At 37.7% G+C, this 11,274-nt stretch overlaps 2 protein-coding genes across 2 annotated transcripts; both read left to right on the top strand.

Moving 5' to 3' along the window:
• The first annotated feature begins 579 nt into the window (after nucleotides 1-579).
• LOC121800928 (zinc finger MYM-type protein 1-like) lies at nucleotides 580-1,952 on the top strand. Its single transcript, XM_042200416.1, has 2 exons — nucleotides 580-864; nucleotides 1,035-1,952. The coding sequence occupies exons 1-2, from the start codon at nucleotides 580-582 to the stop codon at nucleotides 1,950-1,952; spliced, it is 1,203 nt and encodes a 400-aa protein (XP_042056350.1).
• A 143-nt stretch (nucleotides 1,953-2,095) lies between these two features.
• LOC121800929 lies at nucleotides 2,096-3,049 on the top strand. The gene is made up of 2 exons (XM_042200417.1): nucleotides 2,096-2,180; nucleotides 2,421-3,049. Exons 1-2 carry the CDS (start codon nucleotides 2,096-2,098, stop codon nucleotides 3,047-3,049), a joined length of 714 nt encoding a protein of 237 aa, XP_042056351.1.
• The last annotated feature ends 8,225 nt before the right edge of the window (nucleotides 3,050-11,274 follow it).

Genomic DNA, 11,274 nt, shown 5'->3' on the forward strand with positions numbered 1-11,274 from the left:
AATGATAGCTATGAATATTGAAGGAAGATTCATCTAAATCTAAGGAAATAAATCAGAATATAAGGTTTGAGATAAAATTTAAACTAAAAAAATTAAATCCTAATTAAAATCTATAAAAAAACCTCCTCTCATCAATTGCCAGACCAAGTCTCTAGTTCGCAATCCTCCACCTTCCCTTCCAATCCGGTGATCAGCAGCCTGCATGAGCAGAGTCGTGCTCGGCGCTCTGTCAACTGCAGAACATTCAATCCAGCCATCCAGCCTCAGAGCCTCCAGGTTTGTTTCTTGATTTCTATGAGTATTAAAAGCTTTATTGCAGTGCTGCTAATCTGCTATGTTGTTAAAACTTTAATTTGATGTTTGTTTAATTTATCATTCTAGTTAGAGTTGTAGCCGTAGACTTGTAGTTAGGAATTGTGAAAGCATGAGTTTTATACTTTTATATAGTTTGAGTTATCTATAAGCTGCAAAATACCCTTTCTAGCTAGATATAAGTTTGTATATTTTTAATATTTTTTGCAGAAAGTAGAATTAAAAAGAATGAAGAAACAATCTGATCTTTGAAATATGTTCAAAAGAATGAAATCTCATGATAGTTCAAGTTCTTCGGCTCCAAATGATAATACGTCTCCTTCAAATGCCAGTGCGTCTCTGGCTCCTCCCAATGTTACCGTGACTCCTTCAAATGTTAGTGTGTCTCTGATTCCTTCAAATGTTACCGTGACTCCTTCAAATGCTAGTGTATCTCCGACTCGAAGTGTCCCGTTAGAGGAAAAAGAATTGATTTACGATGTTGAAAAACTTAATCATGATCCTGCAAAAAGAGATAGTATAATGAAATATCCTCCAAATGAGCGAGATGCAGTTAGGAGAGCATATATTCTTAAAAAGCCTTGTCAACCAAGATCTCACAACTTTCCTAGAAAAAAAATTGGAGGACGTCGATTTATGCCTTATTGGTTCGATACATGGATTGGCTTGAATATAGCATAACAGAAGATGCTGCATTTTGATTTGTTTGCTACTTGTTTAAGAATGAAGTTGGACTTACTGCGGGGGGAGGTGCATTTGTGAATGAAGGATTTAAGTCGTGGAATAAGACGGACAGATTTACGAAGCATATTGGTGGAGTAAAAAGTGCTCACAATCTTGCTTATGAGAAATATGTGAACTTAAGAGATGGCAAAAAAAAGTCTATTCTTGTTTCTCTTGATAATGCCACCGAGGTGACCATAAAAGAATATGACATTCGCTTGAAGGCTTCAATTTCATGTTTGCGTTATCTACTGCGGCAAGGTTTGGGCTTTCGTGGACATAGAGAAAATAGTGAATCCCTTAACAGAGGAAATTTTCTTGAACTTTTGAAATGGTTAAGGACACATAATGAAGTTGTTTCAAAAGTGACTTTGGAAAATGCTCCTGAAAATTGTCAATTGATATCTCCAACTATTCAAAAGGATATTATCAATTATTGTGCTAAAGAAACAACTAAGCGAATTGTGGAAGAACTTGGTGTTGACCATTTTGCTATATTAGCTGATGAATCAAGTGATGTGTCCCAAAAGGAACAATTATCTCTTTGCCTACGCTATGGTCAAAGAAAAACGGGACAGGTAGTGGAAAGATTCATTGGTCTTGCTCATGTTGATGATACCACAACTTTATCTCTTAGAAGTGCAATCATATCATTGGTTATTGAACATTCATCGAGTCCATCTAAGATTCGAGAACAAGGATATGATGGGGCTAGTAACATAAAGGGTGAAATACATGGATTGAAAACTTTGATTATGGAAGATACTCCAAGTGCTTACTACGTCCACTGCTTCGCCCACCAACTTCAACTGACTCTTGTAGCCATTGCAAAAAAGAACGATGAATGTGCTTGGCTTTTTGATACGATTGCAAATTTATTAAATGTTGTAGGAGTTTTTGCAAGAGACGAGAATTGATTCGTGAAATTCAAGCACAAAAACTTGCTCAAGCCTTGGAAATTGACGAACTTGAAATAGGGTCTGGGTTAAATCAAGAACTTAGTTTGAAGAGGCCCGGGGACACTCGTTGGAGTTCCCACTACAAGACTCTTTTAAATGTCATGGACCTATTTTCTACAATTGTTAAGGTTCTTATGATTATTGGAAAGAATGGCTCTATATCGGATGATAAGTGCAAAGCTCAAGGCATTTTGTACTCAATGGAGTTATTTGACTTTATTTTTATGGCACAACTAATGACTACTATATTTGGGTACACTAACAATTTGTGTCTTGCTTTGCAAAGAAGGGATCAAGATATAATTAATGCTATGAGGCTTGTCTCTTTAACCAAAAGTCAACTACAAAAAACGAGGGAGGATGGATAGGAGATTCACTTGAACAAGGTAATCTCATTTTGCAATAATCATGGCATTGTTATTCCAGATTTGGAAGCTTGTTATGTGCCTCATGGAAGATCAAAGCGTTTTGTTGAACAAGTTTCCTATTGTCATCATTTTCGCATTGATGTGTTTATAGAGGTAATTGATTTATTACTTCAAGAATTTGACAATCGATTTGATGAAGTCAATATGGAGTTGATCAGATGCATGACTTGCTTCAGTCCTAGAGATGACTTCTCTTCTTTTGACAAAGAAAGTGTACTCAAACTTGCAACATTTTATCCTTCTGATTTTTCAAGCATTGATTTGAGGTCTCTTGATTGTCAACTTGATATATTCATGGAGGATATGAGAAGAGATAATGACTTTCAGAATTTGCAAGATCTTAGTTCTCTTTCAATGAAGCTTGTTGAAACAAAGAGGGATGTGGCTTACCCCTTTGTCCTTTTGCTTATCAAGTTGATTTTGATTCTTCCGGTTGCTACTGCAAGTGTAGAGAGAGTATTTTCTGGAATGACGTTTGTGAAGAATAAGTTGCGAAATAGAATTGGTGATAAACCTTTGAATGATTGTTTGGTGACTTTCATTGAGAAAGAAATGTTTGTACAAGTCTCAGATGATGATATAGTCCATCGCTTTGAGGAAATGAAGGCTCGTAGAAAAATAAATTAGATGTTATGTTTAGTTTTTGGTTTATTTTGTTTTAAAATACACGAGTTCAAAATTGAATAATATTTCAAATATTATTTTACCGTTATTTTCTATTTTTTTTAAGTGTCATGTAATTATTTATCATACGACTCGTATCCCAAGTTGACAAATCCTGGATCCGCCACTAGGTGGACTCGGCTACGACGATCGGATCCATCAGCGACCACTGCACCCCTAAGTAGACGAGCAGCGGGCGAGAGCAGGTTTGGTGGTGGGCTCGATCTCGAAACCTAGAGCCAAGGACATGAGAATGAGAGCCGTGCAGATTCCGAAGCCGACGGAAATGGCCACGATGATTAGAAAGTAGGCGAGCTTGGTGGCGAGGAGAGGGAGGAAGGATGAGAGGATGGATTTTAGGGATGAAGATGGGGTTTATGTGGAAGGCATGGAAGATGGAGTGGGTGACGGAGGAGATGGAGAAGAGGTTGAAGATGAGGAAGAGTAGGAAGTAGACGAGTTGGGATTTGTTGAAAGAGGGGAGCTGGGAATTGAAGGGAGATAATGGAGATGGGTGCTGAAGCAGAGTGTAGATGATGTTGAAGAGAGGGATGGGGGATGATTAGGAGGAGAGATAGGGTGGTGAAATGGATGGAGTTGGTGTTGGGAATTCTTGTATTCATCTAATGAGCGCAGCGGAAATTGCAGACAAGAATAACAGATCTAGATTCATAATCATATTGCAAGTTGAGCACGTAATATACAACAGAACTAAATCTTACTTGTTGTGTTGTTTTCTTCTTCGATTGTGTCCTGCAAGTTGAATCAACTACTATCGAGGTCCACGTGTATTCTGATCCGATGCAGGAACTATCCCGGTACAATTGCTCCGTAGAAGAAAGCTAGGAATTCTCTCTACAGAGCTTTACGTATTTTCTCTCTAATGTTACGCTATTTCTCATCTCCCACAATGGAGAATAAATAACCATTATATATAGACAAAGAGTCATTAGGGTTATTAGATTGTTGGGCTTATGGACTAATTATAATTGTAGCCCAACTATAATTATTTAATCCATATTAATCTAATCTAGCCCATATCCTTTCAATCTCCCACTTGGACTAGCATTAGATATAATACGCAGTTCCAACTTTGTACCCTTGAGCGGATCAAAATACACTTATAGTGTGACCCTTTAGGCCCCCATTATCGACGACGATCTAATCGAAGTCTGCACAAAACTCCTAGACTGCGTTGGCAGCGTAGCTCGATATATGACGGACGTTTACGTGAATTCGGTAAACAAACCTTTACACAAAGTTTATAGTAATATCCTTTCATTCACGAACCACCCGATTGAGCCTAAGATTTGTCATGTGTCATCCAAATAGCTCAATCACTTTATCTCATCTTTATTAAATGACCCATTCGATCATATTCAATTACTTTAATTGAATATATCTTTGCATTGGCCAATGACTTAATGGTCAAGTAATATAGAGAATTTGAGTGTTCTCTCGAAATTCTAATCGAGGAATGAATCTCATTCTTGGCTCAACTACCATTTCCATTTATCTTATCATGTACCCAACACAAGTCCGTGTCTTAATCCTCCGAGGGGAGGCAAAGCGTTGTACAAGGTCAAAGCACACCACTCAACAAACAAAATGTGTAATGACCTCAGATCCAAGGACTATTACATACTTCATGTACTAATAAACTGTAGACACTCAACAAAACAGTTTAATAGTAGGGTATACCAATACTCTCCAAAGTATACCATGTGTCCATCACGAGTATCTAATATCTCATAGTTGTGAGAACAACTACATTCTCGAAGAATGAGATGCAAACCCCATGCTAACCTATAACATATCATCAATATCCCATTCTTGATGATCATTGGTTAGGGCTATTTTAGAATTATACTATATCATTAATATCTCACACCATTAACGACAGTCATAATTCAAGGGAACAAATATTTAGAATAAAATCAAACATTTAAAACAATTATTCCAATAAGTGTACAAAACCCATAGAAAATGAAATTTTCATATAATGTGATCAAGTAATATTGTCTCAACACAAAATGTTTCTAAGACATATAAAACTGTAACTCCCACTGATTCAAAGCCATCTACCAACATGCATAACACCTAAGCTCTCAAAGTGCTTGTTGTGTTTTGCTATACATAACGGTTTGGTGAAAGGATCAGCCAAGTTATCATCAGTGGGTACTCTTTCTAATTTTATGTCGCCTCTTTCAATTATTTCTCTGATCAGATGATATCTTCTGGGAACATGCTTGTTCCTGTTCGTAGCTCTGGGTTCTTTTGCTTGCGCAACAGCACCAGTGTTGTCACAATACAAAGGTATTGCACTATTGGCACTCGGAATGACACCCAGTTCTTTAACGAACTCTAACAAAGCAACAGCTTCTTTGGCAGCTTCAGATGCAGCAATATACTCGGCTTCGGTGGTGGAATCGGCAGTTGTACCTTGTTTGGAACTATTCCAACTCACTGCTCCACCATTGAGGACAAAAACATATCCAGACTTAGACTTATAGTCGTCATGGTCTGTTTGGAAACTAGAATCAGTGTACCCAGTAACTGATAACTCTGCTTGTCCACCATAGACTAAGAAATATTCTTTAGTCCTTCTAAGGTACTTAAGAATAGTCTTAACGGTTTTCCAATGTTCCTCACCGGGATTTTGCTGAAATCTGCCTGTCATGCTAAGCGCATAGGCCACATCTGGCCTAGTAGAAATCATGGCATACATAATAGATCCTATAGCCGAAGCATACGGGATCCTTTTCATGTTGTCTCTTTCTTTGTCATTAGAAGGACAATCCTTCTTTGACAATACAATGCCATGTCCCATAGGAAGAAAACCTTTCTTAGAATTCTCCATTGAGAAGCGCCTTAGCAACTTGTCTATGTAAGTGGATTGTGATAATCCTAACATCCTATTTGGTCTATCTCGATAGATCTTAATTCCAAGGATGTAGGAAGCATCACCCAGATCCTTCATCATAAAGGAACTAGACAACCATTCTTTCACGGATTGCATCATGGAACGATCGCTTCCCATAATCAAGATGTCATCAACATATATGATGAGGAAGACAACGTTTCCATTCTCGCGTTTACTATAAACACATGGGTCCTCTTTGCTTCTGACAAAACCAAACGATTTGATTGTTCTGTCAAAACAAATATTCCAACTCCTCGAAGCTTGCTTAAGTCCATAGATGGACTTCTTTAGCTTGCACACTGCATTCGGCCTTTCTTTCGATACAAAACCTTCTGGCTGTGTCATATAGACATCGCCTTCTAATTCTCCATTGAGAAATGTGGTTTTGACATCCATTTGCCAAATGTCGAAATTGTAATATGCAGCAATTGCAAGTAATATCCTAATGGACTTGATCTTAGCAACTGGCGAAAAGGTTTCATCATAGTCAATGCCTTCGCGCTGACTATAACCCTTTGCCACTAACCTAGCCTTGTAGGTTTGTACTTTGCCATCTGCATCTCTCTTCTTTTTGAAGATCCATTTGCAACCTATGGGGTAAACCCTATCTGGCAAGTCAACTAGTTCCCAGACTAAGTTGAAGTACATCGAGTCCATTTCAGATATCAAGGCTTCAAGCCACTTCTCTCGATCGGTGTCCGACACCGCCTCGGTATAGGTCTTAGGCTCATCATCATCTAAATCAACTTCATCATCTTGGTTCTCAACCATTAGATTCAGTCTCTCAGGTGCACGACGAATCCTTCTAGGCCTATTGAGTTGGTTTTCTTCTGGCTCGGGCTGTTCATTCTGATTGTGAGTAGGCCCAGGAATATCACTATGATCTTCTTGAGGTAGAGGTGATGCAACTATTGTATCATCTTGTATTTGATGCATCTCATTGTCTTGAGGAGGTTCTTCGAGAGTCCCTCTAAGGTCTCCTCTAATAGTATTTTCCCCTCCCAATAGATCATCAAAAACTCCCACTGAGTTATTGTTCAAACCATTTGACAATACATCATCCTCATTGTTAACTTGTGGTTCTTGAATTTCTTCAAGATCTACTGTATTTTGACCTTGTTCCTTGCAGACATAACTGTCTTCAAGGAACGTCACATTCCTTGATGTTATCACCTTGTGATTTTCAGGACAGTAGAAATCGTATCCCCTAGTTTGTTTAGGATATCCCACAAAGTAACACTTCTCACTTTTAGATTCCAACTTATCAGTCATTTGTTTCTTAACAAAAGCTGGACAACCCCAGGTCCGCATATAGTTAAGACAAGGCTTTTTGCCATACCATAACTCATATGGTGTTTTCTCAACTGATTTAGATGGAACTCTATTCAGAATGTAAATAGCAGTCAATAAAGCATGACCCCAGAGAAATAAAGGAAGACTAGCTAAACTCATCATGGATCGAACCATATCTAATAATGTTCGGTTTCTCCTTTCAGATACTCCATTCATTTGTGGTGTACCAGGAGGTGTCCAGTCCGACTGAATTCCATGCGATTTTAAGTAATCAAGAAATTCTCGGCTCAAGTATTCCCCTCCTCGATCTGATCGAAGAGTTTTTATACTTTTCCCAAGTTGTTTCTCAACTTCACACTTAAACTCTATAAATTTCTCAAAGGCCTCAGATTTGTGTTTCATAAGATACACATATCCATACCTTGTCAAATCATCAGTGAAAGTAATGAAGTACGAATAACCACCTTTTGCTTGAGTTGGAAACGGTCCGCACACATCTGTGTGGATCAACTCTAGCACATCATTAGCACGCACCCCTTTCCCAGAAAGTGACTTATTAGTCATCTTTCCTTTGAGACAGAATTCACAAGCACCATATGATTCAAAATCAAATGAATTTAGATAGTCTAACTTTCTCAATCTCGCTATCATTTTCTCATTGATATGACCAAGTCTACAATGCCAGAGATAAGTAGCATTATCCGTATTACATAGCTTAAGTCTTTTATTTTGCACATTGAGAATATCCCGTTTGCATTCAAGCATATATAATCCATTCTCTAAAGAGGCATTTCCATAAAACAATCCATTATTAGAAAACGAGCACCTGCTGTTTGCAAAATGGAAGGAAAAACCTTCGATGTCCAACATCGGAATGGAAATAATATTCTTTGAAATAACTGGAACGAAATAACAATTATGTAAATCTAGTCTATGTCCTGAGGGAAGATCTAATCTATAAGTTCCCACGCGTTCGGCAGCACCTTTTGCTCCATTTCCAACACGTAGGTCTACTTCCCCAGGCCTCACTTTCCTACTGTCAATTAAACCTTGCACATTATTACAAATGTGTGAACCACAAGCGGTATCCAATACCCAGGATTGTGAGTTATTCATAGACATATTTATCTCAATGACAAACATAGCTGAGCTCCCACTCATTGCACCTTGTGCCTTGAGTTTTGGGCAGTCTCTCTGCCACTCCGTGAAATTTGATCTAGTCAATTTGTTTGTTTCCATCATACACTCATAAGATAAGTTTGACATATTATCTGAACAGAAAATAAAACGAAAAGCAAATTAGAAAAGCATACAAAGATCACAATCGCATCACTAATCAAACAAGGGTTTATTGTATTGATTAGCTCCCACTAATTTTAACATATATTATGTCCCCCAAACATAAAATACGAATTTATATCTAATATAAATTTTAGTGGTCCAAGATCCAAGTCTATATTATTGCAGCCTCTGCGAGGGCTGATGACTACAATAATATCACCAGGTAGGCCTCCAAGCCAATTGTAACAACAATTTTACAATTCTTGGTTTATTAATCTAATTAATATACGTCCATAAATTATTCTGGTTGCGAGGGCTACTCAAAATAATTTAAGCAAGTCAACCCCATCACACGATGCCAACCATGCATCTATGAATGAGCCTAAACCTTGTAGATTTAGAGTAAACGCGAGGGCGTAAAACTCGTGGTCGAAAAGGCTAGGAGCATCAAATAATTGTGATGGACGACGCGTTTGTTTCAAAACAAGACTTATATTTTGTGGGGAATAATTTTGTGATACTAATTTTGTGAATATAATATCCAATATTAAATTTCAAACAATTACTGGGCGCCGCCTACCCAGACATAGTATAACACGGACTACAAATACTGGGCGCCGCCTACCCAGACATAGTATAACACGGACTACACATACTGGGCGCCGCCTACCCAGACAATAAACGGTCTCTAACTACTATAGTTGAAATAAATTAGCATAAAATCAAATAGCATGCTTATCACATAAGATATCAAATAATGCTCAACAAATAAAATCAAATTTTATTCTCTAATTAAATGTGGATTTCATTATATTAATTCTAAATTAATATAATTATACATATTTAATATTAATTCCAAATTAATATTGTGATGTGAAGTATATATTATCATTTCCAGATGATAACTATGTCCCAATTTGTTAATCAAATTAACGAAATTAATTCAATCTATATTAATTCTAAATTAATAAATTTGTAAATCAAGTAATAACTCCAAATCATCATCAAGCACATATATTATTTATTATTCCAAAATAATAATATTAACAAATTCTAGCTCATTAATCCATTAATCCAATTAATAAATTTATCATCTGATCTATATCAATTCCAAACTAATATAAACAGATATTTAATATTAATTCTAAAATAATATTAAAAACATATTTACTATTATCATTCAAAATAATGACAGTAATTAATTTATTGTCTTGATTAATATTATTAATTCTAAATTAATAATATGATTTACCGTGACCAAAACTACGATTCGGATCCGACCCGTATCTTCAAAACCAGCTAGGGTTCTGCGAAAAAAAAAGTCGCCCCCTCCATAGCGTTGCCTTCACGCCGTGGCCACTGCCCCAACCGAAGTCAGAGCTGCCGCTGTCCACAAGCCGGCGGTAAGCACGGCTGTCAGACGTGGTGCAGATTGAAGACGACGCCGCAGCTGCCAAGATCTGTAGCTGATCGCCGCTGCTGTCCAGTGGCTGTGCAGCTGCTGCCCGGCGACAACACAGCTGCTGTCCGACGAGGACAGTTCCTCCGCCGCCTGAGGACGACGCAGCTGCTGTTCGTTGCCTACCGCCGGAGCTGCCGCCTGCTGGAGCACGTTGAGAAGGAGCTGCTGTGACTGCAGCGTTGCTGCTGTCCAGCCCTTCGCTCGCTGCCTTGGCTGCCCGGAAAGCAAACTGCCGCTGTCCGAAGACTACGGCTGCTGCCCGGTGAAGACGATGAAAGAATTTTGAAATCTTATATCCATAAATAGATTTCAATGATAAATCCTTTCAAACCATGATTTGTTAACTTTTCAAAAACGTAACTTTGAAGTCAAACTCCAAAACGGTTTGCAATTTGCGATAATTTTTATAAAATTTTGTTAAAGGAATCGAAATCCAATTTCAACTTCTTAGCTATGAAACCAATTTCATGAAAATTTTGAAATCAAATTTCGAATCAGATGAATCACATAATTCTGATTTCTAAAATTATTCCACAAGTAATTAGATTACAAAGTTAATTAAGAATCGAGCTCTGGGCTCTGATACCACTGTTGGGAATTCTTGTATTCATCTAATGAGCGCAGCGGAAATTGCAGACAAGAATAACAGATCTAGATTCATAATCATATTGCAAGTTGAGCACGTAATATACAACAGAACTAAATCATATTGCAAGTTGAGCACGTAATATACAACAGAACTAAATCTTACTTGTTGTGTTGTTTTCTTCTTCGATTGTGTCCTGCAAGTTGAATCAACTACTATCGAGGTCCACGTGTATTCTGATCCGATGCAGGAACTATCCCGGTACAATTGCTCCGTAGAAGAAAGCTAGGAATTCTCTTTACAGAGCTTTACGTATTTTCTCTCTAATGTTACGCTATTTCTCATCTCCCACAATGGAGAATAAATAACCATTATATATAGACAAAGAGTCATTAGGGTTATTAGATTGTTGGGCTTATGGACTAATTATAATTGTAGCCCAAGTATAATTATTTAATCCATATTAATCTAATCTAGCCCATATCCTTTCAGTTGGAGGTGATTATGCGTGTGGTTTCGGAGAGGACTCTCCTCAAGCTTGGCTGGATCTGGGCTGACATGATCACTGATGAATTAAACAGAGAAACAGAAAAGTATGAAGAGGGTGGTGTGGATAGGATCATAGATATGTGCCCATCAATATA

This window comes from Salvia splendens, chromosome 4 (assembly GCF_004379255.2).
Source record: "Salvia splendens isolate huo1 chromosome 4, SspV2, whole genome shotgun sequence".
In the NCBI taxonomy this organism is placed as follows: Eukaryota; Viridiplantae; Streptophyta; class Magnoliopsida; order Lamiales; family Lamiaceae; genus Salvia; species Salvia splendens.